Source organism: Python bivittatus, unplaced genomic scaffold (genome assembly GCF_059951505.1).
Source record: "Python bivittatus isolate LINGU-HERP-01145 unplaced genomic scaffold, Pbiv_v1 ctg000330_np1212, whole genome shotgun sequence".
NCBI classification, from domain to species: domain Eukaryota; kingdom Metazoa; phylum Chordata; class Lepidosauria; order Squamata; family Pythonidae; genus Python; species Python bivittatus.
This window is the reverse complement of record NW_028277058.1, coordinates 58,834,040-58,860,152: the sequence shown is the minus strand read 5'-3', so window position 1 is coordinate 58,860,152 and position 26,113 is coordinate 58,834,040. Positions and strand designations below refer to the sequence as shown.

At 46.1% G+C, this 26,113-nt stretch overlaps 1 protein-coding gene across 1 annotated transcript; it reads right to left on the bottom strand.

Moving 5' to 3' along the window:
• Positions 1 to 523: 523 nt before the first annotated feature.
• LOC148215985 (transmembrane protease serine 9-like) lies at positions 524 to 26,113 on the bottom strand. Its single transcript, XM_088141521.1, has 10 exons — positions 26,044 to 26,113; positions 24,540 to 24,741; positions 21,333 to 21,601; positions 20,746 to 20,891; positions 17,914 to 18,280; positions 17,487 to 17,687; positions 14,817 to 15,017; positions 14,056 to 14,286; positions 6,220 to 6,365; positions 524 to 1,015 (listed from the first exon to the last, which is right to left on the bottom strand). Exons 1-10 carry the CDS (start codon positions 26,111 to 26,113, stop codon positions 524 to 526), a joined length of 2,325 nt encoding a protein of 774 aa, XP_087997647.1.

The following is a 26,113-nucleotide window of genomic DNA, read 5'->3' as shown; positions in this document are numbered from 1 at the left end:
GAGCTGGTTCTGAAAGCTGTATGGGTTGCAATGTCATCTTCTATATACACACCTGTATTTGCATCAGCAAATTGGGGAACTCTGGAGTATGACTGGGCTTCTTGTGATACACAGAGGATCCAAATTTGCTTTTACCTCTGAAGTGATATGGGAGGTCTCTAGAGATAGCAAGGTTTATCTGCAGGGATATATGGAGGGGTTAGAGTTGTAGGACGGATTCTGGAGGACTGCATGCTGGTTCTAAAGTGAGTATTACCTCTACAGAGACATCTAGCAGTTCAAGAGAGTTGCAGGTTGGATGAATGCAGACTGCACAAGGACACTTGGCACTGTCTCTGGGGAAAGACATTTCATGGTTTTCAACCACCGGAGATGGGAGCATTATAATTTGGCCTTCTGAAAAGCTTTGGAGAGGTGTCATGTTCTGCTAGGTGAGCATCTAGAGGGATGTGCCATGTCCATCCTAGGGGGTGCTGAAGAGGGTTCTGTGGGCAGAAGCACTCTGTCTATCTTGGAAGCAGTATCAGGGGCTACTGGAGGGTTCTATGGGTAAAAGGACTGTATTGATCTCTGGAGGGGGACTGAAGAATGGCGAAGGGCCTTCTGTAGGCAAAGGGACTGTGCTCACTTCAGGTGAGGTGCTGGGAACCGCTAGAAGGGCGTTCCTGAGCAAAGGGACGGTATCCACCTCTGGAAACTCAGTCTTAGGAACTGAGGTCCTAGGCCTCGGGTCTTCCTCCAAATATTTCTTGAGGAGCTGTAAAATCTCAATTTTGAAAGCTGGGGGCATTGCTGTATTTTTAGTCCAACCTCTGTGTGGGGGTTTCCTCTTTTGGAGAGGCATCTCTTCCACTTTCCCAATTTCCTCATGGATCCATTCAAGGAAGGCCTGAGTAGAAGTGAAGATTCCTGGATTTCTTCCCTCGCCACAGCCCTTGCCCCAGCTGGTGATCCCAACCACGTAGAACGGAGAGGTGGGGGATGTCTTGCACATTAAGGGTCCCCCGCTGTCCCCCTGTAGAGGGAAAGAACAAGAAAGAAAGTGCGCCACTTGGGGGAAGGGAAACCGAGTCGTCTTGCCTGAACGGCCCAGAGGTCAACCTGGGGGCTCTTTCCAAGCCGATCGCCAGCACCAAACCCTGCTAGGTAACTGCATCACCTCGGGAGCCTATCTCCTGGCACAAGTCGGAGCTTCAGCTGCCTCTTCCACCCAGCTTCTCTAAGGGCATCATTACAGTATATCACAACCACGCTAGGCCAGTTCACTGGTGAATACAATGATGCTTTCAACGTGCCTCGGCGGGGCCAGAGGTGACGCACATATTAGTGCCGTGCAGAAAAATTCTTCTGCATTTTCCCCTACAGTTGCCATTCGTTTTGAGAAAAGAGGGGTTGCTTTTAAAATGTTGTCCAAAGCAGAAGAGAAGAGCGTCTTGGTAAAATTCTGACGAGTGGAGTTTGGTGCTTTTGTGTTTATCTACGTATGAAGTACTCTATGTGTGTGATGATGGTGATGATAACGAAAGCTAATTATGTTCTACCACTTGAAGGGACGCCATTGGAAAAGATGCCGAAGAAATGTCCAGACGCCGTTAATTAGGAATCAAGCTGGAAGGTTGTCCTGGGCAGAAGCCCCATGGAAGAGACCGTGGGATATTCCCTCAGGAAGGAATATAGGTGGAATCGGCTTGCTGGCTGTGAGACTCTGGGTGGGCTTTGGGCAGATGGGGGTGCGTCGCATAACCCAAAGCCTGGCTGTGTTCTACCTGACGAACGACCCGGGTTCAGTCCCTGGCATCTCCAGGGAGAAGAACCCGACCACGTTCCTTGGGAGGGGTGGTCTGCCACTGTGCGTGGTACATTGATTTGCCTTGAAAGAGACCAGTGATTTCAATAGTGAGTAAACACCGTGGAAAATGTCCTACATGGGCTGGGCACCCAAACATACGGCATTGCTACAAAACCATCTGAATGGTTTTCCCAGTTCTTATACCTACAGTGGAAGAGTGGATTATTAAACTGATGGATTTGGCTCAAATGGTGAAGCTAACAGCCTTAATAAGAGATAATACTGTTTCTAAATTTGTCTCCTCATGGCAACCCTTCCTAGATTACGTGCTTGGGTTGGAAAAAATTAAGTTTTGATTGTGGGATTTAATGGTTAGATGGAATGTGTTGATAGAAATAAAATGAATTAGGATTAAATAGTGGTAAAAGATTAACTTTTTTTCATTTGTACTTATACAGTATCTGTATTGGAGATAGTCGGAAGTCACTTTTTGTTCCATCTTTCTATTTGATCTCACTTTTAGTTTTTGTCTTTTTCTTTTACTTCTATCTTCTGTCTTTTCTCTCTTTTCTGATTTGTATTTTAATTGTACGTTTTATATATCTTAATAAAAGTTTTGAATTTAAAAAAATGAATGGATTCTCAGTTCCTTTCCAGGACCAACTGAAAGCACTGATTTTAGTCATCAAAGGACTTCATGGCTGGAGCTACAATGTCTGAAGGGTTCCTCCTTCCCATAGATGCCTCTGAGTAGGAAATCCTGCTCCATATGCTCACGTTCAACAGAGGACTTCTTATGAATAGCTAATTCAGTAGTCACTTGCAAAATAGGAATTGCTCTCATCAGGATATCTTCCCGGCCTCTACACTATGGTGATTTTTCTTTAAAGAACCAGGCTCTTCTCCTTCCTGAATGCCACCTTATACCTGCATCTTAAAACCACTTTGTGTCTGAGAATTTTAAAATCTTTTTAGTACTTTATTTTATGCTTATTTGTTTAGTCGTTAAGTCGTGTCCGACTCTCCATGACCCCATGAACCATACTGCGCCAGGCCTTCCGGTCCTTCACTGCCTCCCTGAGTTTGCTCAGTTTCATGCTCATTGCTTCAGTGATGCTATCTAACCATCTCATCCTCTGCCGTCCTCTTCTCCTTTTGCCTTCAATCTTTCCCAGCATCAGGGTCTTTTCCAAAGAGTCCTCTCTTCGCATTAGGTGACCAAAGTATCTGAGCTTGAGCTTCATTATCGATCCTTCCAATGAGCAATCAGGGTTGATTTCCTTTAAGATTGACTGGTTTGACCTCCTAGCAGTCCAGGGGACTCTCAAGAGTCTTCTCCAGCACCACAGTTCAAAGGCATCAATTCTTCGGCGCTCCGCCTTCTTTATGGTCCAGCTCTCACAGCCATACATTACTACTGGAAAAACCATAGCTTTGACTATGCGGATCTTTGTTGGCAAGGTGACGTCTCTGCTTTTTAATATGCTATCTAGGTTTGCCATAGCTTTCCTCCCAAGGAGCAAGCGTCTTTTAATTTCATGGCTGCAGTCTCCGTCTGCGGTGATCTTGGAGCCCAAATAAATGAAGTCTGTTACTGCTTCCATTTCTACCCCTTCTATTTGCCAGGAATTGATGGGTCCAGATGCCATGATCTTAGTTTTTTTAATGTTGAGTTTCAAACCAGCTTTCGCACTCTCCTCTTTCACCCTCATCAAGAGGCTCTTTAGTTCTTCTTCACTTTCTGCCATTAGGGTGGTATCGTCTGCATATCTGAGGTTGTTGATGATTCTCCCTGCAATCTTAATTCCGGCTTGTGATTCTTCCAGCCTGGCATTTCTCATGATGTACTCTGCATATAGGTTAAATAAGCAGGGTGACAGTATACAGCCTTGTCGTACACCTTTCCCTATTTTGAACCAATCGGTTGTTCCGTGACTGGTTCTAACTGTTGCTTCTTGGCCTGCATACAGATTTCTCAGGAGACAGGTAAGGTGGTCTGGTACTCCCATCTCTTTAAGAATTTGCCACAGTTTGTTGTGATCCACACAATCAAAGGCTTTTGCATAGTCAATGAAGCAGAAGTAGATATTTTTCTGGAACTCTCGTGCTTTCTCCATGATCCAGCGAATGTTGGCGATTTGATCTCTAGTTCCTCTGCCTCTTCGAAACCCAGCTTGTACATCCGGTAGTTCTCGGTTCATGTATTGCTGAAGCCTAGCTTGTAGGATTTTGAGCATAACCTTGCTAGCATGTGAAATGAGTGCAATTGTGCGATAGTTTGAGCATTCTTTGGCATTGCCCTTCTTTGGAATTGGAACATAAACTGACCTTTTCCAATCCCGTGGCCACTGTTGCGTTTTCCAAACTTGCTGGCATATTGAGTGCAGCACTTTAACACCATCGTCTTTTAGTATTTTAAATAACTCAGCTGGAATACTGTCATCTCCACTAGCTTTGTTGTTAGCAATGCTTCCTAAGGCCCACTTGACTTCACTCTCTAGGATGTCTGGCTCAAGGTCAGCGATCACACCAGCGTGGACATCAGGGACATTAAGATCTTTCTTGTATAGTTCTTCTGTGTATTCTTGCCACCTCTTCTTAATCTCTTCTGCTTCTGTTAGGTCCCTGCCTTTTTTGTCCTTTATCATGCCCATCTTTGCACTAAACGTTCCTTTCATATCTCCAATTTTCTTGAAGAGATCTCTAGTCTTCCCCATTCTATTGTTTTCCTCAATTTCTTTGCATTGTTCATTTAAGAAGGCTTTCTTATCTCTCCTTGCTATTCTCTGGAAATCTGCATTCAGTTGCTTATATCTTTCCCTTTCACCCTTGCTTTTCGCATTCCTTCTTTCCACAGCTATTTGTAAAGCCTCATCAGACAGCCATTTTGCTTTCTTGCATTTCTTTTTCTTTGGGATGGTTTTAGTTGCTGCCTCCTGTACAATGTTACGGACCTCCGTCCATAGTTCTTCAGGCACTCTGTCTACCAAATCTAATCCTCTAAATCTATTCATCACCTTCACTGTGTACTCACAAGGAATATGATCTAAGTCATACCTGAGTGGTCTAGTGGTTTTCCCTACATTCTTCAATTTAAGCCTAAATTTTGCAGTAAGAAGCTCGTGATCTGAGCCACAGTCAGCTCCTGGTCTTGTTTTTGCTGTCTGTATAGAGCTTCTCCATCTTTGGCTGCAAAGTATGTAATCAATCTGGTTTCGGTATTGACCATCTGGTGATGTCCATGTGTAGAGTCGTCTCTTGTGTTGTTGGAAAAGAGTGTTTGCTATGACTAGCTTGTTCTCTTGACAGAACTCTATTAGCCTTTGCCCTGCTTCATTTTGTACTCCAAGGCCAAACTTGCCTGTTATTCCGATTACTCCTTGACTTCCTACTTTAGCATTCCAATCCCCTATGATGAAAAGGACATCTTTTTTTGGTGCTAGTTCTAGAAGATGTTGTAGGTCTTCATAGAAGCGGTCAACCTCAGCTTCTTCAGCATCAGTGGTTGGGGCATAGACTTGGATGACTGTGATATTGAATGGTTTGCCTTGGATACGCACTGAGATCATTCTGTCGTTTTTGAGGTTGTACCCCATTACTGCCTTTCCGACTCTCTTATTGACTATGATTGCAACTCCATTTCTTCTAAGGGTTTCTTGCCCACAGTAGTAGATATAATGGTCACCCGAATTAAATTCACCCATTCCCGTCCATTTCAGTTCGCTGATTCCCAAGATGTCGATGTTCAGTCTTGTCATCTCATGCTTGACCACATCCAGCTTGCCTTGGTTCATAGATCTTACATTCCAGGTACCTATACAATATTGTTCTTTGCAGCATCGGACCTTCTTTTCGCTTCCAGATACATCCACAGCTGAACATCCTTTCGGCTTTGGCCCAGCCGCTTCACTCTTTCTGGAGCTACTTGGAATTGCCCTCCGCTCTTCCCCAGTAGCATATTGGACACCTTCCGACCTGAGGGCTCATCTTCCGGCGTCATATCTTTTAGCCTTTTAACATTGTCCATGGGGTTTTCTTGGCAAGGATCCTGGAGTGGGTTGCCATTTCCTTCTCCAGTGGACCACATTTTGTCAGAACTCTCTGTCATGACCTGTCCGTCTTGGGTGGCCCTGCACGGTATAGCTCATGGCTTCACTGAGTTATGCAAGCCCCTTCGCCACGACAAGGCAGTGATCCATGAAGGGGTTTATGCTTATGGGACCATATAAACCATTTAGGATATGTAATGCTATTTCATTGGATTTTAAAGTTTTTACTGGGTTTTGTCTTGTATTGGTTACATCATCTAGAGAACTTCAGTCCTAGGTTGACTCATAGCTTAAGTGAATGGAGAGACTAAGAGATTAGCAGAGATGCTAAGTGGCCTAGTGAACCATCCCCAATCAGAGTAAGAACAAGGAGTTCCTTACCTGGCAAGTGTCGATGCCTCCATCCTCATATCTAGCACACAAGGTGCCAGGTCTCATGGCCCCATTGTTCCACCAGCTGCTGTTGCATTTGTTGGTCTCCAGAATCTTCACTCTGGCTTCCTGCAAGATATCAGAGGTCTTCCTGCCTATGAGCAAAAAATACAGATCAGCTGGGTGCTACTCTTCCTGAGGGTTGCTCTTCATAACTCATCCTTCTGTAAGATCCTTTCACCGCCTTCCCCTGTCCCTACTCCATTTTCCAGCCTGAATCCATGTACCTGAGAGCTCCAAAGCAACTGCACGTAGTTTATACCATTAAACAAACCAAGCCGAATGAAGAGTAAATCCACAATAATGTCACAGGCACGAGGGTGGCCATTCACTCCCTGAAAGAGTCATAATATTTGGGCAGGAGCCTGATTTGCACAAAAGGCAGGACTGCTCACCACAAAAACCATCAGCTGTAGCACAAATAGTATTTGGTAAAGGTATAAAAAGTGATAGCATTTGATAAATACGGGGGGATGAAATAAGTTGAGCAACCTATAAGAGCTCTGCTTTTCTTTATGTTCTGGCTATTGGCCATTTCAGTCACAAAATCATACCTCAGCTCCTCTTCCTAGGTCTGTGCAAGGGAGATAAACCATCTAGACAGGTATGAAGGAGCTTTGCTAGGCTATGCTTCCAAAACAGATGTCAGTGCCAAGTTAGGTCCTAACGTATGTGATGTTGATATTGAGGTGGCATCAGGAGAAGATCAGAGTGGAGGACTTGGAGACTGAGGAGACTCTCTCCATCAACAGAAAGCAAAGTCTAGAGGAGCTTCTTTAATAAAGCTCTGGTAATGGAGATAAATGTCAGCCAGATAGCTTTGCATCAACCCGTAAGAGGTCAGGTGCCTAACAGGGAGAAGAAACATGCTGCTGATCCTGAAAGAATACTTCCAGACTTCCTCTCCTCTCTTTCTTTAATCCAGAGCAAAACAATCACAAAAGGATAAAAATTATAAGCATTTAGACTAAAAGGAAAAGAGAGAATAAAGAAGTGGAAGCAAAGAATGGAGAAACTTCCTTAGGCCGCTCCCGCTGCGAGCAAAGGAAAGCCGAGTGGGAAGGCAGGATCCGCATTCCTTGGGGGTGCAGCTAGTTCATCCGAAGCATTTTTCATCTATGCAACATTCCCAGATGAAGCTCTGAGCAGTGCAGAAGCCACATATTGATGCACAGATACCCAGAGAAGAATCCATATTGTACCTGCCAACACAATTATCTTCAGCAATTTGAAACAGAGACATCAACAAATACATTTATGGCTGCCAGCAGGGGAGTCAGGAGCAAGCTAGCTTCTCTCTCTGAGGCCCTGCCAGATCTGGGGGCTGTGTCAAGCTGAGTTTGGTGCTGTCCCCTCAGTTCTCGCAACGTTATAGGCCTTTGGAAGCTGAGTTGATTAACTATCAGCTTCTACTTCAGAAAAGACATTACTGTAGTAGAGCAGTTGAGCCCATAGGATGGAAAGCTGGAAGCCTCAAGCCTCACCTCCCGGAAGTCCTCTGGAAGAGGTCCACCTCACGCTTTACGGTAACAGTGGCTTGATCGTTCCCACTGCCACCACCCATCTTCCAGGAGGAGCCTCACCAGAGATCCTCCCAATCCTGGCATATGCGAGATATGGAGCTCTCAAAGCCCATGTTCCCTTTCTGCTAATAAGAGATATTTTTCAAAAAGGAAATTTCTTAATTTCTATAATGCAGCCCCTTGGCTATGTTACTTAGTTGTAGGTGGGGCTAGAGAACTTCAGCCCTCCTTGGGAGATTTACCAGCCTCGCAAGTGTGAGAGATGGATAAAATGTGTTATTATTGACAAAGAAATAATAACTTGAGCATGCTAAGAGTGCAGCTGTGGGAGAGAGAAGGAAGTAGTGTTAAGTGTTATGGTTATCAAATAGTGGCAGATGGAGAGGAAGTTGTCTCCTTGTGTGAGACAATGTAAATGCAAATTAATTTGGAGCAATCTTTATCAGTATAATGCAATTAGCTGAAACCTTGAGCAATGGATGAGGTGGGAGGGACCAGGGAGAAATCCTAGAGCGGCGGGAAAGACTGTACACCCAGAGTGCCTTAGCCAATGGGGAAAAGGGGAGGGACTTGCGATTGGGAAGGTACATAGTTAGGCCGGAGTGCGTATGTGGGCGTGGCTTCTTATTGGCAACGAAGCCCACCAGCCTTTGCAAACGCTTCCAATAAAACTTTACTTCCGACTAACCCAGAGAGATTTGTGGTGCTTCTTTCACACACTAGCAAATTATGGTAAAGCACTGAGGGGAAGTGCCTAGTAGTTTGTGGTAAAGCACTGTGGAAGGCGGCTGGAGTAAGGAAAATGTGTTAAGAGGATCCAGAAAAACCCTGAATTTAAGATTGATCCAGAGGGATCTTTAGGAAAATTATTACAAGGCTGGACCTCTTCCCCTTATAAGGAAATCATAGAAAAGTTGGAATTGAATAAAGAGGATATGGTAAATTGGTGTTGTTATGTGTGGTGGGAAGACAAACAAGTTGCATGGCCCCGTGATGGGTCTAATGACTACTTCCAGTGCTATGCTTTATATGAATATGTAAAACAAAAGAGTCACTAGAAAATGAATTGAATTATGTTTTAATCTGGACTCCTGACCAGTGGCCTGAGTCAAGCAAAGAGGAATAGTGAGTCCCCATGTTGCTCAATGAGCCAGTGGAGGAGGAGAGAAAACTCTTGCCACCACCATACAACCCAGAATATACCCAGGCCAATAACCGGTACCCTAAGCTGAGGAAAGAGCTTGAACAATGTCAGAGAGATCTCAAAAGTTTACCCTTTCATGACAAAGAAACTGAAACAGGGGCAGAGTGTGGATAGACCTGAAACAGCAATGGCCCCTTTGTATCCAAGATTGCAACAAGAGTCAAGACAATGCCAGACGGATTTAATTAATTTCCCCCTGGGGTCTGGAAGTAAGAACATTGAGAAAAATAAAATGTGTCCCTCAAGAGAAGTACCTATGGGACAGGGGCAAATTGGATATGTAAATGCCCCTTTAAGTGCTGCAGAAGCAAGGAATTTTTTAAAAAAAAGGAAATGAAGAATCTCATAGAGGATCCAAGGGTGACTCAGATGACTCAGAGTGCTGGGTGGATTTACAAATTGATGGGATTGGGGTGAGGGTATCCATGTGCTCAGGCCCAACTTCTTCTTTTTTTGGTTCAGGTCCTTTGTTTGTTCCTTAAGGACTTGCTTCCTTCTTATCTACCTCCCTGAGGGGATCTCATAGATAGGTTTCCTGGCTTTTGTCCTCTCTGCTTATGTGCCTGCTTCATCTTTAGGTTATGGCAGCTGCAGCCTAGTCTCACAGAGATTGGGAGAATAGAGGCAGAGGGATGGGAATGAGAAGGGAGGAGATATGAGATGGGGAAATCGAACAGGGCCCATTCGACCCCCAGCAAAATGTTTCCATTGTGGGGGGGGCAGGGCATTTTATGCAGCATTGCCCTAAATTACAGAGGGAAGAGAGAATCATCATTTTGATGACATTTGGGGATGGTGAATAGGGGAGTCAGGAAGTTTTTTTTTTAACTTAAGGTCCCACCCTTGAGAAATTTAAAGGTGGGACCTCTTGAGGAAGAATTGGTGCATAATTTAAAAAAAAAAAATTTGATTACTGCCCTCCTGTTGACTTTACCGTCCCTAAACAAGCCCTTCCATCTGTTTGCAACGGTGAGCAGAGGAACAGCTTTAGGAATCCTAACTCAAAATTGGGGAGGTAAGTGACAACCGGGGCCTATTTGTCTAAACTATTAGACCCAGTAATCAGAGGATGGCCAGTTTGTGTAGAGGCAAGTTGCAGCCACTCCTATTTTGGTGCAGGAAAGCAGAAAGTTAACTGTTGGAGGAGCATTGGTGGTAAGCACCCCCACCAAATCAGAACAATTCTAACTCAAAGGGCAGGCGGGTGGCTTACAGATTCAAGGATTCTAAAATATGAGGCAATTCTGATGGAGAAAGATGATTTAGTTTTATCTACTGATTCCTGCCTCAATCCAGCCACCTTCCTGTGGAAAGCAGAAACAGAGAACCAAGATCTTGAACATGATTGTTGATATGCAATTGTTAATGGGGAAGCTCAAAATATAGAGGAGGCAGGGCGACTACCAAACACATGGTCTGCTCAAACTTGTGAACTGTATGCTTTAAATCAAGCCTGGCAATTATAAAAAAAAAAAGAAGGAAGAAAAAGTAGGGTACTATTTATACAGACTCAAAGTATGCATTTGGAGTGGTGTGGAAAAATTTGGGATGAACGAGGAATGATCTAATGCTTAGGAAGTATGGCGGTGTTGGAATATATGCTGGGCTTGTCCTCTTCTTTATCTTTTCTCAGAAATAGAGGTCTTCTAGCACAAACACCACCCTTAGAATTTGCAGTCCACAATATCCAACCAGGAGAGTGGGTCCTGATCAAGTCCTGGAAAGAGTCTACACTGCAGCCAGAGTGGGAAGGCCCGTTCCAAGTGCTCCTCACCACTGAGACATCTGCAAGGACAAGAGAAAAAGGGTGGACCCACTGCACCAGAGTCAAGGGCCCAGTGGAAGAGCCAAAACCTGAGTGGACAATCCAAACCTGAAGAGGAGCCGATGGACCTGAAGTTCCAGAGGAAATAAAGTCACGCTGGAGTATGGTGTCCTGGGGGTGGGGGTTGTTCTATTAGTCATTATTGGGTTGACTGTGGTTTGCTGTGTGGAACGTCAGTTCTTTTGTGGGGAAGAAGTGAAAGAGGAAACAGATTGTGTGGAAAGGACCAATGTGTGTGAATGTGTGTGTTTTGTGGTTGTAAGTGTATAACTAATTGTTGTGGTAGTCATTACACAGGACAACACTAGTGCAAGGTGGTTGTTTCCAGCTAATCATAGGACAGAGGCAGACAGTCAGACAACCAAACCCAAGATCTAAGGTAAGATTAACTAGTGAACCAGTAGGAGTAAAAATAATTGAGGTAATTGATCTGCAACAAACTATTGAAATAGAGACAGGGTATGGAGATGGAAATGGAAATGTCTGGGTAGAATGGGTCAAATATACAGTAAAAGAACTTAAACAAGAGCCATTGCTATGCATGTGTCTCTGGTAAACCTGTAGCCCAAGTGGTCCCCTTTCCCTTGGGATGGAAAAAGAATTTAAGAGGAAAATGCCACCCTCCTTCTCTGCAGCGTATGGAAACGACACGGCATGCCTTGCCAGGCAAGGTGTAGGAATCACCACAGCTGTAGGAGAATTAGAATCCTGCACTATAATTGATGGACGTGGGAATTACTCTAACCTGAAAATTCCCAGGGCTGATTTATGGTGGTATTGTGGGGGGAAGACCTTGAGATCCACACTTCCTCCCTCCTGGACAGGCACTTGTGCAATTGTACAATTGGCTATCCCATTCACCTTGGCATTTGAAAAAGAAGCCATAGCTAAAGGGGCATCCCTAGCAACATCTTCTGGTGACAGAATTTATATTGACGCTATAGGGGTGCCCAGGGAGTTCCTGATGAGTTCAAGGCTAGGAATCAAATAGCTGCAGGGTTTGAATCATTCTTGTTTTGGTGGGTAACCATAAATAAGAATGTGGACTGGATAAACTACATTTATTACAACCAGCAACCGCTCCTGATGGAACAATAACTAAAGCCTTACAGGGGCTAACCACTTAGGCAGAGGAATTAGCTGAGAATTCAGGGATAGATACTTCCCTGACAGGATGGCTGGAATCTTGGTTTGGGAAGTGGAAAGATATGGTGGTATCAGTACTAGCTTCCCTGATAGTAGTGATAGGGATGTTAACTGCTTTGGGATGCTGTATAATGCCCTGTGTTGGGGGCTTAGCCCAGAGGCTGATTGAAACAGCTGTCTCCAAACAAATGCCTCTGAAACCACCACCTTACAGTGAGAGTGTGTTCCTCTTAGAGGATTTAGCAGAGAACCCCAGAGAAAGGAAGGGGATGTGAAAATACGCTTTCCCAGTTGGAAGGGTTGGAACCTCATCACCCACTCAGAAGAAATGTCAGGAGCCAAAGGTGACAAGAAGTTGCAATAATGCTACAAGAGCTTGACAGTGTCAATAATAAAAGAATAAAAAGAAAAAGGGTGGATTGTGAGAGATGGATAAAATATGTTATTATTGACAAAGAAATAGTAACTTGAGCATGCTACGAGTGCAGCTGTGTGAGAGATAAGGAAGTAGTGTTAAGTGTTATAGTTATCAGATAGTGCCAGATGGAGAGGAAGTTGTCTCCTTGTGTGGGACAATGTACATGCCAATTAATTTGGAGCAATCTTTATCAGTATAATGCAATTAGCTGAAAGCTTGAGCAATTATCATAGATGAGGTGGGAGGGACCAGGGAGAAATCCTAGAGCGGCCGGAAAGACTGTACACCCAGAGTGCCTTAGCCAATGGGGAAAAGGGGAGGGACTTGCGATCGGGAAGGTACATAGTTAGGCCGGAGTGCGTATGTGGCCGTGGCTTCTTATTCGCAACGAAGCCCACCAGCCTTTGCAAACGCTTCCAATAAACTTTACTTCTGACTAACCCAGAGAGATTTGTGGTGCTTGTTTCACACACAAGGCATGGACGAAATCAGTTTTGTTACACGCCCAACCATCCACCCATCTTTTTAAATTTTAGATATCCCAAATGCAAACATTCAGAAGTGCAGCAGATAATTACAGAGTTCTTCAGATTTCAGGAAAACAGCAGCCTGGTTTAATATGAAAGAAAAGAAAGAAAAAAAAATATTTAAAAAATCTTATGCTCTCAGCACAGCAAAGATGCCACCTGTCTCCGACAAACGGGATTTCTCCATCACAGAGTGAAGAGGCAGGATGTCATTACTATTCTTGCAATAGTGGTACAGGGTGATCTGATGGGAAACCTCAGCACAGCACGGTAAAAATAAATAATTAAATTAATTAATTAATTAATTAATTAATTAATTAATGTTTAGCACAGCATTCCCAGCTAAAGATTTTTACATTTCTTTACCCAGGTAGCTATTTTCTGACAGGTTTCTCCTGGTTTCCATTTTTCTTTGGCTTCTGACTTCTTGCAAGTTCCTTCTGAGGCTGCTGAGGAGATAAGCGATGCCTGTCCCTGACCCCACCCTGGTCTGCGGCTTCTTCACAGGACTCCGCATGTGTTTTCCCGCCTCCAGCAAAGAGGGAGGACTTCAGGTCCTTGGGCATTCACAGCAATGGTAGTTTCCTTTCTCTGGAGCTGCCTGGTGGATTCCCACTGGCAGGGACTGAGGAGAACAGATCACAGTGGTGAGGACGCTCTCCAGGGATCATGAAAGATTTGCAGAAGTTAGAGGGACAAGGAAGGTGGCTATGTGGAAGTGCCCTGAGTTAATGATAGCGCATGCTCAGGAGCAGGGAGCTATAATGTCTCAGAAAACCCATGGGGACATTCCAAAAACAGGTGGACGGAGTTCTTCCAGAACAGCAACGGGTAAGCTTGCAGACAGCCTATGTTGTGGACCTGATTTTCTCTAGGTGTACACTTGCACATTATTATCTATGTGGTATGTATATGAAATACTTACTTCTCAGGACTATTGTCCATGTAGCTGATGGGGCAGTGTGACCTCTGGATAATAAGTTGATGGGTTGTTAAGATGCCACAAGATGCTTGGCTGGCCCGACATGAGTTATCAATCAAGCCGTTATCTCCTTCTCCGCTTACACCATCGACGCCGCTGCATTTTCAGCCAAACCTGAGCAAAGCGCTCCCCTCGTCTCCCAACACGCCTCCTCGCTTACCCTTCTGGGTGGTGATGCGCCAGCCACTGATGTAGCAGTCTGAGAATAAGGCTTCGGAGTCCATGGTGACGTGCGGCAAGCAAGCTGGCTGAACGTAGTTGTTGAAGGTCACAGGGCTGCTGAGCTCTATCAGTGCAATGTCATTAGCCTCGGTTTGTGGATTGTAGTCTTGGTAGGAGATGATGCGGTACACAGAGCGTAATTGTACGGTGTCCAGCAAATTGGAAATGTCTGTGGCACCAATCAAAATCCTCTGAGGTGGCAACGATCTGTAAGTCTGAGGCCAATGGGTGTTTCAAAGAGAGCCCGCCCAGGTTGGTGCCAGAGTTCCGCTTTATCCAAACTCTTGAGGTCTACCCCCCAAACGCCTGAACTCTGCCTAATAACAATTCACGTGAGCTGAAGGCCATTGCACGTGTAATTATTAGTATCAGACGCGCAAATGACATGTGCATCTGACCCAAAATAATTGCTTCTAGGGCACGTTTTAAAGTCCGAAAGGACATCCTCAGGTTAAACCCAATTGTGACCCTGTGGCTGTCCTGGAGAGTTAGTTAAACATCGGCACAGATGAACTGTGGAACATACAAATCTGGGGTAACTATGGGTGGCCTTCCGAATCCTGAAATAAGTGTCTAGGAAAACGAGCAGGCTCTTCCTGAATGGTCCCCCAGGCCTGCCTCCAAGTGGCAAAATCAAAACCACCTCACGCTCCTCTGTGCTTGCAGAGACCTCTGCGGTCTGAGATGTTGCCGTCTTACCTCTTCCCGGGCTTGAAGCAGTGAGCGGCAGTGGGCACCCAGTGGGGGGCAAGGATGGATCCAGCACACAAGTGCTGAGGCCCTCGGAAGAGGGCGCCTGCATGCTGACCAACCACGGCCATGTCCCGGGCAAGGTGTCGATGCCACCCACAAACTGCATACTGTTGCCCTTGTCAGGTGCCAAAGGCCGCTTCCCGCAGGCTGAGAAGAAACAATAAGTGCAGGGATAAGTTGTGGCTGGATGGAAACGCGAAAGCAAATCCTTGAGGAAAGTGCTAAGCAACTGGCACACTTAAAAGCATCTCATCTACCAGAGAATTTGGCTTGAGCCAGATACCCCAAAAGCTGCTTTTGCGCTTCTCCTTTAGAACTGCTAACAGTCCCAGCCTTAGAAGAACCTGGTTTTCCCCAGCCGCCTTCACCAGCAGCTAATCTGAAGGGGAGGCTGCGCCAACATCATCGTCTACTTCTCCCTGCTCCTGAGAAGTCCTGAGAAATGGGTGAAGGCAGCCTGCAGTCAGACGGGAGTAGCTACTGAGCAGAGGTGCTGCTGAAGGATCCCCCGGGTTATTAAGAAAATTATGGAATGTGCTGAGATGAGTAAATTGACATTTGAAATTAGAGAGCAAGAAGACAAACAATTTTATATGCTATGGGATTTGTTTTATCAATGGTTGGATGAAAAGATACAGTAATGTAATAGATTAGGAAATTTTACAATAGAAACTCGATAAACTGATATAAATTACTATATATATATATATATAATCAATGGACAAAAATGATACAAATCTTATAATGAAAGCTATAATTTCTCGTAATAAATGGTGTTATAGATAGACTAGTCATAAATGATTAATAATTGATAACTGATAAATATACAAATTTATGTATGGGGCATGTATGGGGGTGTTGAAGTAGATGGGGGCTCTGGAGAAATATGGGGCCTCCTAAGAGGACGAGGCATCTGCGGAGGAATGTATGGCTGCTCCAGAGAGCCAGCTGACTCACGAGGCATGTATGGGCGTGTTGAAGTAGAAGTATAGTGATGCTCAAGGGGCATTGCTGTATTGAGGGGATTGTATGGGGGCTGAGAAGTATAGTGATGCTCAAGGGGCATTGCTGTATTGAGGGGATTGTATAGGGGCTGAGAAGTATAGTGATGCTCAAGGGGCATTGCTGTATTGAGGGGATTGTATGGGGGCTGAGAAGTATAGTGATGCTCAAGGGGCATTGCTGTGTTGGGAGGGAAGTATAAAGTTTCTGGATGACTGTATGAAGAATCTGCATAGGTGCTTTTCAGCTGAGCAAATTTCTCTAGGAGGATATATGTAGAAGATTTTGGGGAAGAATGTGGTGAACCCAAAGATGGTAATGGAAATTCCGGAACTTGAATTTTGCCTGAATGTGTGCGTAGGGTTTCCAACATAGAAGATGAATCTGAGAGCGGATATGGGTGTTCCAAATTGGGATCTGTTTCTTGGGGGGTGTATTGTTCCTGAACAGTGACTGGTGCTTCTGGGGGAATGTATGGAGGTTCTATTACAATAGGGTTTTCTGGAGGGATATGTGGGAGTTGTTGTATAATTGGGGACTCTTGCAGGATATATGGAAGATCCAGAGTGATCTTTGCCTTCAGAGGTTTATCCAGGAGATCTCTTGTCATAGATGGTTTGGGAAGGCTATTTTGGAATTCTGAAAAGCTGTATGGATTTGTTGCATCTCTTGGTTTTAGAGAGAGAGATGTAAGCTTCAGCCCAGCAATATATGGAGGCTCCAGAGTTACTGTCAACTCTGGAAGGAGGTATGGGGGCTCTGGATTTGTGGGAGTTATTTCTTTTGGAATATATGGAGGGTCTAAAGGTGTACGGGCTGTTTCCTGAGGAATGTATGGTGGTTCTAAGGTGACCGGCTGTTCTACAGGTAGATATGGTGGTTCAGTATATGGAAGTGAACCTACTGAAATTGATTGATATGATTCAATGGATGGATATTCCAAAACTGTTTCAGACAATTGGGGATGGTCTTTGTTATCACTCAGTTCGATAGAAGGTTTTGGAGAAAAGTCCATGGCTCCAGAAGAAACACCCATGGGCAATAAAAATGTATCTACCTCTGGAGTGTTATGGGCTGAATCAGTGTCAGCTGGAGGAGCATCTGTCGGTAGAGGGACCGTGGGCACCTCTGAATCAGCTGGAGGAGCAACTGTTGGCAGAGGGACCGTGGGCACCTCTGAATCAGCTGGAGGATCTGTTGGCAGAGGGACCGTGGGCACCTCTGAATCAGCTGGAGGAGCATCTGTTGGCAGAGGGACCGTGGGCACCTCTGAATCAGCTGGAGGAGCATCTGTTGGCAGAGGGACCGAGGGCACGTCTGAATCAGCTGGAGGAGCATCTGTTGGCAGAGGGACCGTGGGCACCTCTGAATCAGCTGGAGGAGCATCTGTTGGCAGAGGGACCGTGGGCACCTCTGAATCAGCTGGAGGAGCATCTGTTGGCAGAGGGACCGTGGGGACCTCTGAATCAGCTGGAGGAGCATCTGTTGGCAGAGGGACCGAGGGCACGTCTGAATCAGCTGGAGGAGCATCTGTTGGTAGAGGGACCATGAGCACCTCTGGATCAGCTGGAGGAGCATCTGTTGGCAGAGGGACCATGAGCACCTCTGAATCACCTGGAGGAGCATCTGTTGGCAGAGGGACCATGGGCACCTTTAAATCAGTGTCAGCTGGAGGATCATCTGTTGGCAGAGGGACCGTGGACACCTCTGAAACAGTGTCAGCTGGAGGAGGATCTGTTGGCAGAGGCACTCTGTTGCTTCCTAGAGAGACTGTGTCCTTCTCTGAAGGATCTGTAAGAGCTGCTGAAGACTTATCTGTGGAGAAAGGAAATAGAAGGGTAGAAGGGTATCAGAGGCTGCTAGAGAGGGATTGGTAGACAAAGATATGGTGTCCACTTCTGGAGAAGTATCAAGGGCTCCTGAAAGACCACTCATGGGCATGGAGGAGTCATTGTATCTTTTCCAGTAGTGCTATTGCCTATTAGAAAATCATCAATGGTCGGAGGAAATATGTTCATTTTAACAGAAATATTAGGAGTACCTGTCTGGCTACCTGTGGTCAAAGAGTGTGTGTCCAGGTTTGTAGGGGAGTTGGGGGATGTCACAGACAATGCTGGGGGTAGAAGGACTGTATTCACACCCAAATGGTCTGCTGGATTCACTGTTTTAATTGATTGGAGCATTACTGGGCCCTCAGTTCCATGCACCGCTAGATGTTTCTTTTCTGAAAGCTTTTCCACTTCAGTGTACCCCATCTTTGCCAGGATCCATTCAAGGAAGGCCTGAGTAGAAGTGAAGATTCCTGGATTTCTTCCCTCGCCACAGCCCTTGCCCCAGCTGGTGATCCCAACCACGTAGAACGGAGAGGTGGGGGATGTCTTGCACATTAAGGGTCCCCCGCTGTCCCCCTGTAGAGAGAAAGAACAAGAAAGAAAGTGCCCCACTTGGGGGAAGGGAAACCGAGTCGTCTTGCCTGAACGGCCCAGAGGTCAACCTGGGGGCTCTTTCCAAGCCGATCGCCAGCACCAAACCCTGCTAGGTAACTGCATCACCTCGGGAGCCTATCTCCTGGCACAAGTCGGAGCTTCAGCTGCCTCTTCCACCCAGCTTCTCTAAGGGCATCATTACAGTATATCACAACCACGCTAGGCCAGTTCACTGGTGAATACAATGATGCTTTCAGCGTGCCTCGGCGGGGCCAGAGGTGAGGCACATATTAGTGCCGTGCAGAAAAAGTCTTCTGCATTTTCCCCTACAGTTGCCATTCGTTTTGAGAAAAGAGGGGTTGCTTTTAAAATGTTGTCCAAAGCAGAAGAGAAGAGCGTCTTGGTAAAATTCTGACGAGTGGAGTTTGGTGCTTTTGTGTTTATCTACGTATGAAGTACTCTATGTGTGTGATGATGGTGATGATAACGAAAGCTAATTATGTTCTACCACTTGAAGGGACGCCATTGGAAAAGATGCCGAAGAAATGTCCAGACGCCGTTAATTAGGAATCAAGCTGGAAGGTTGTCCTGGGCAGAAGCCCCATGGAAGAGACCGTGGGATATTCCCTCAGGAAGGAATATAGGTGGAATCGGCTTGCTGGCTGTGAGACTCTGGGTGGGCTTTGGGCAGATGGGGGTGCGTCGCATAACCCAAAGCCTGGCTGTGTTCTACCTGACGAACGACCCGGGTTCAGTCCCTGGCATCTCCAGGGAGAAGAACCCGACCACGTTCCTTGGGAGGGGTGGTCTGCCACTGTGCGTGGTACATTGATTTGCCTTGAAAGAGACCAGTGATTTCAATATTGAGCAAACACCGTGGAAAATTCCTATGTGGGCTGAGGTCTAGGTGACTAGCCTAGCAGAGAAGTGGGGTGCCCTCACAGAACCCGTTCCATGACTCCAGGCTTAGCAAACCCTGGCAGCAGTAGGAGGACCATAATATTAAACCGACCCACAGCCGAGCCTTTCCCAGCAAAGAGAGGCACCTGCGGGGTTGAAGGTGTTCACCCAAATGGCAAAAGAAATGTTGCACCATTGCAAAGGAAGTTCTGCCCCTTTCACACACGCCTGCAAGGTCACGGGGCACATACAAAGGGGTGGAGCTTGCACGGGGACAGTGTAAGGCAGCTCTCATCCTATGCCCTCCCTGCCAACAGTCCTCTGAAAGCAGACACGATCTAAGTGTGCAAACCTCTTCCCTTTTACACTGCGGTTTCTGGACCTTGATATACGGTGTCAGATTCCGGAGAAAGATTGCCGGACACTTTCTTTGGACAGAAAGAGCTGCTACCCGTGCTGGTCAAGTGCCCGCAATTGTCTTTTAGGCCAGGCAGAAAAGCTGCTGATTCCACCTCAACATCAGAAAAGGGAAAGAAGGGAGAGAAGAGAGAACTGCTTACAGGAGCAGCAATCTCCCCCTCCTCTGGTGGAGGGCAAGAGGAGCAGAGCGCGTGAATCCGGGTTCCTTCCGAATAAAAGCAAAAGGAGAGGAAGTAATTCAACAGGCTTAGCGCTTCCAGAATTCCAAAACAGGTTTATGATTGATTAGCAATCCATACAAAGCAAATGAAACATTCTTTCATTTGAATGTGCTTTGCCCCAAGGAGGCAGTCATAAAACCCATCTCTTTCAGATAGTTCTGACCATCAGCTTGACTCACCGGCTGAGATAGGACTGGGTGCTGTGGGAGACCCAAGTTTGTTCCGCAGCATTCAAAAAAACCTTTAAAATGCATCTTTCCACCAGGCTTTTAAATGTGCTTTTAAAAAAACTTCCTATGCGGCTTTAAAGTTTCATGAGCCTCCTGAGAATCTGGCTGAGTGGAAAGACAACATATAAATGGGATCAGTAAATGCCACCGTGCAATTCTGGGATGCCAAGAGTGAACCACGGGAGGCGGGTCCGTTTCTAAGCCCAGTCGGAAGAATTGCTCTGATCACACCAAGCCCTCGGCGCCACGGGAGCCGCAGGGTTGCTCCTGCCCATCCATCCCTACTTACGATCTGATGGGAGATGACATGGAAGCACCTGGAAATTGAAAAACGGCCACCAAAGCAGGCAACGGAAAACGATTTTCGCACATTGCCTGGAAAATCCCAGGGGGGTAGAATGATAGAGTTGGAAGAGAGCTGAGGCCATCCCCTGCACCCTGCAGATCCACTGCGCCCTCCCCAGAGGTCGTGTCCATGAAATCACTAGGAATTGCGACTGGAAGCAGCCCTTGCATGGCTCTCTGACTGTGCATGATTGGTTACTGTAGATGTCACTGTATTTTAGTGCATGGGTGGACACTGTTGGCTACCTTGTAACTCCAGAGTGACTCACAGGTTGACCAAATGATTGCTAAGAGAAAGCCATCGCCAACCAGGCTAACGGTTGCTTCTTACCTGGCAAGTGTTGACCCCTCCTTCCTCATTTCCAGCACAGAAGGTGTGAGGACTCATGGCCCCGTTGTACCACTGGCTGCTGTTGCATTTCTTCGTCTCCAGAATATTCACTCTGTTTTCTTGGAGAACATCAGAGGTCTTCACCCCTCCAAGTAAAGGGAACAGATTAGTTTGGCTTCTACCTTGTCCCTTCCTTAGCACCTCTCTGCCCCCATTTTCAAGTCTGAGGTCTGCATGGTTCAGAGCCTGATCATTTAAGGAAAAACATGAAAACCTCCATAAACTTGTTTTGTGGCTCTTAGTTGTGGGTGTGGATGTGACACCTCATGGTTCCCAAGGTATCTCAGCATCTTTGGAGCTTCTCAAAATTAGAGAAGGAAGAAGCTGTGATAAACCCCAACTTTGTCATATCTGAGAGGTGTGTGGAAGAGCCCTGCAAACTTCATCTGTGGGAACTCAGTAGAACTACAGCAGACATTTTCATCCACCTCTCAGTTTGCCCTTCTCTGTGCACATACATGGCTGCATTTCCAGTTGAACCCTGAGGGTGTTCCTGCCCATGTCACCCTCCATATCTCCATGCTTACTGTTCTGGATGTCAGTGCCCCAGCCAATAATGAAGCAGTCTTGGAAAGAAGGCTCAGAGCCCACAGTGACAGGAGGCAAGCAGGCTGGCTGCACATAGTTGTCCAAGATGACCGGCCTGTTGAGCTCTATCAGTGCAATATTGTTGGCCTTGGTACGTGGACTGTAATCTTCGTGAAGGACAAGTTTGCGCACAGAATGTAGCTGTACAGTGTCTGGTAAATTGGACAGATACGTGGCACCCACCAGAATCCTCCAAGGATTAAAGAATCTGCAAGTAAGGATAAGACCATAAGGATAAGACCATAAGGCCTTTTCTGCTGCAGCGCCCGCCCTACGGAACATCTTGCCGCCTGAGGTGCGGTGTGCCCCCTCCCTCGTGGCCTTCAGGAAAGCGATCAAATCCTGGCTCTGCCAGAAAGCCTGGGGGCCAGAGGGGGGCCCGCACCTGTGGAGATGGCTGGCGGAGTGAGGGGCTGTCCCCCCCAGCATCTTACAGGTTTTTTAGGGCCAAAGTATAGGAGGTTTTTAGGCCATTTTTATATATGTCTTTAAACTTATTATAGATTGTGTTCATGTTTGGAGAGTCCTGTGTTTTTTCTTTTTTATTATTTTGACCCGCCCAGAGTCACCCGTTGGGGGAGATGGGCGGCATACAAATTTGAAAATAAATAAAAATAAAAATAAATAAAAAATAAGAGTTTTCAAAGAAAGCCCCCCAGTCAAAAAGTCCGCTCCCCCAATCCTTCACTCTGCCTAAGAAAGACACACATCAACTGACTGCCACTGCACATGCAAATTATGACTCTCAGGTGGGCATCTCACGCCCAAGTAAGAACTAGTAAAGCGCATGTTAAAATCCGGAAGGATGTCATCAGCACAGTCCCGAGAAGCAACAGCACTTCCAACTTCATGAAGGTGCTTGCACCGGGACCAACAGTGCTCAAATGTGCATCAGGAAACATGGAACCCGCCAAGCATTTTTCAGAGCGTGCAGGATGCCAAACAGCCAGGACAGGGGGAGGGCTTGATTAATTCCCTTAGATGGAGCTATTAGAGAGATATCCCAAACAGATGTGGAAGTCATGTTTTGTATTGTCCATGCGTTTACTCATGGAACCGCAGCAGCCCCTTCATGGGCTCAACCAGCTTAGAAAGCAGAGAAATCTCCCTTTCCAGGTGCTGATGGTCAAAACTGTGAGAGGAAAATTATTAGTAACCTTTAATATGTCTTAATGCTAATTTTAATTGTATTCAATAAAATCAAAGCTAGCCAAAATGTGGCCTTTTGGGCAATAATAGGAAATTGGTAACTTGCAAGACTAAGCAAACTGCTGATGGGAGAAGGACAAATGGAACAGGGAAGTGTGGTAAGATTAGCACTGGGAACGTTATGAATGAGTTGCTAATCCTGGGAGTCATGTCTGTGGTCTGCGGTTTTTGAGGATAAAAAGGATTGCAAAGAGGGGGTCGTGGCCACTCGGCCAAGCTGTCTTCCCTGACCGCTTGCTGGTGCTGGTCCTCATTGCAATGTGAATCTAAGTGAGTACCTTGTCTGTTCTTGATGGAATTTATATTTGCTTGTTGAACTAACATTTAATAAAGACTTAGAACTTTGAAGTGGCTTATGTTATGGTGTGTCTGTCTCCCGTGTTTAAAGAGGTTTTTCCCCTGACAGAACAAAAGCCTCAAAAACCAGCTGCCCTGATCACTCTCAAAACAATCCAAGAAGCAGCTTTGCCCAATCTCTAAAATATATTTATTTTAGAGGAATACTTTCAAGCTGCTTTTCTAGAGCAAGGGCTTCTTAAAGCAGAACAAACAATTTCGCAGAATACCAGAGTTGGAATCAAATTCAAGCATTCATTAAAAGTGGCAGTCTGGCTTCTCCTTGGACACAGCCAGTATTTTAATGTCAATATGCCCTGTGAGTTATTTTGCCCTCTTGTGAAACTATCTATATATCTATCTATCTGTATATCTATCTATCTATCTTTCTATCTATCTATCTATCATCTATCTATCTATCTATCTATCTATCTATCTATCTATCTATCTATCTATCTATCATCTATCTATCATCTTTGTTGGCTGGCTGTTCAGCAAGAAGGGAGGCAAAAGAGTTGCTTCTTGTCTGCCAGATTTCACTCCAGGCTTTTACTCCAGACTGTTTCTAGGGACTAAACAATGATATGACTTGGCTCAGTCCAGAGATCTATCAATGGGTCCACTCAGTCTGGACTGAATGATAGTTTTCCAATCCGACTTCTTTTCTAAATCTACAGCAAAATTTCACAGAGTCATCAGATGTACAGGTTCAGAGATATCTTCGGGGAGACGGGGGACGGGGGGTGAAAATCACCAAAGCAGCATCACACCACACGCTCTGCCTTTCGTACACATGTCCTGATATCACACCCACATACAGAGCAGGTGGAGCGTGTGGCATGATGTTACTTTCATCGTTTTGATTAAGGCATCGGATCCTACGTGCTCTGTGGGGTGGGAAGACACCTTGGACATCATCTGGTCCAGAATCTACTCCTCCTCCAGATGTTGCAAGGGGATGATGTCTGAGGGGATGAGGTATAGCAATTGCCACAGATTCAGTGCAGGTGTATTTGAGACATACATGTTTTAAATATTTTTAAGGGACTGGAACTTTGATCGACTATCGACTTGTATTATGTCCCCCTTTTTCGATGGTTATATGGAATGCATGACACCCTCAGATCGAATACCATCCCTTCCTCCTTTCTGCTCCCATCTTTGCAGAAAGTGGCTTTTCTAAGAGCACTGTAGCTACCGTCAGTTACCCCAACCCCAAATTCCACAGATCTAGGAAGAAGCCCATTTAGGGTGGTTTTACTTCATGACACCACTGGACATGCTATATATACATCAGGTGGCCTCAGAAATCTCTCTCCAAAATAACCAACTTTTACTACTAGTTCACCTGAATCGGACAGTCACCCCTTGGCATTGGAGCTCTTCAGGTAGAACCTATCCAGTGTGTTGAGCTGCACATGTTATCATCCCTGGGCAGCAGGTAGCACCCTCAGGCTCATGATGGCCAGGCTAGATAAGGAAGGGCATTGTTCGTCGTGTGACCCCAGCCTTCCCTTTCCACACACCTCCCTCTGTGACAGCCCGAGGAAGCCTCCTCACTGCAGGGGCATTTACTGCTCTTTCAGATGCCAGTCTCTTACCTCTTCTTTGTCTTGAAGCAATGAGCTGCAGTGAGGATCCACCGCTCAGCAAGAAGGGACCCAGCACAAAAGTGCCGAGGACCCTTGGAAGAAAGGACCTGGATGCTGACAACCCAAGGCCACATTCCGGGCAAGCCGTCGAGGCCACCCACGTCCCGCACGCTGCTTTTGTGGCTAGGAGCCAGGGGTCGCTTCCCACAGTCTAAGGGGAAACAGAGGTAGCAAGTATCAATGAGCAAAAGCAGAGTAGGCTGTGGTTCAAAGCCTTACAGTTCACAGGGTCAGAGTTGTCAGGGAGCTTGGTTCCAGAAGGATATCAAATATGGCAAAGAGGATACAGGCCTGGTGGGAGATTTCATTCAGAACACTTCAGCCAGCAGGGTTCATGAGACGGTTTCGGTTGGCCACCTGAGAGGAGCTGTGGCCCCATTTGATCAGCACTCCCTGGGGAGGCGTGCTGGCATTCACACCCGAGTGTTCATAGAGCACTCTTAGCCCTCACCTTGAGTTGAGCACAGGCCAGGATCCAAGGCGCAATCCCAGAGACCTGCTGCCAGTCAGTATGAACAATTGAGCTAGCTGGGCTTGGTTTGGTAGACCAATAGTCTTACTCAAAGTAGAACAGATGTTTCAGGAGAAAAGCTGGACTTTTCCACGGTAGTGAACAGGGACATGCCCTCAGGGCCTGAGATACATTTGGCTATCCTTCACATGAGCCCTGTGGACTATTTAGTGCCCCGGTGGAGGCAAACCAGAAATCTCAGTCCAACGTGCATTGTTTCCAATGTTTATGCTTTCCAGAGTAAAATCGTTACTCTCTACTTGGGTCTAAATCTCAGGCCATCTTGAGGCCATCTTCCCAACTGCTTCTTTCTCCCCACACATCCCTATCTGAATGTGACTTTCTTTTCAGGTTCTTTGTTCCAACTATTTTAGATCTTTCTGAAGGAACAAATGAGTAGTTGGAAGGCTTCAGAGCAAAGCAGCAGATTATTTACAAGTTTGCCTGTGTGACCTACGTGGGCCGTAGAAGCATTATTTGAAAATAGGAATTTCGGAGGGTGTGCTGGTAAGACAGCAAGCCTCCTGGAGAGCTGAAGGAGTGACAGGTGGAAATTTTCTACCTTTTCTTCCAGGTAAATGGGTTCCTGAATGGCAACATTGATATATCAGCCATTTTCCGAATGGGCCATTTTTTGAGAATGCCCACAACGCAGTCCCAAATTCCAAAGATGCCCATCAATCCAAAAACATTGCCAGTCGCAAAGCTGCAGCTGCCCACAGAAGCGACAGTGTGGTTCTTCGTGCAACTATCTGAACATTGTGCTCCCTGAGTTCCCAATTCTGAAAGGACTGCAAAGGTAGCCTTCGTGAAGACAAGGGCGAGCACTGATGTGGAGACACTGTTGGGGAAGTTTCCACCGGGGGTGGGGGGGGGAGCCAGAGAGTGGCAGCCGTGGCAAGATTCCCACACCTCCCTCAGATCCCCCCAGGCCCTGCTTACTATCTGGGTCATAGCCATGGCTCCCCAACAACTGCAGCAACAGCAGTAGCAGCCCTGGCTGGGTGCCCAT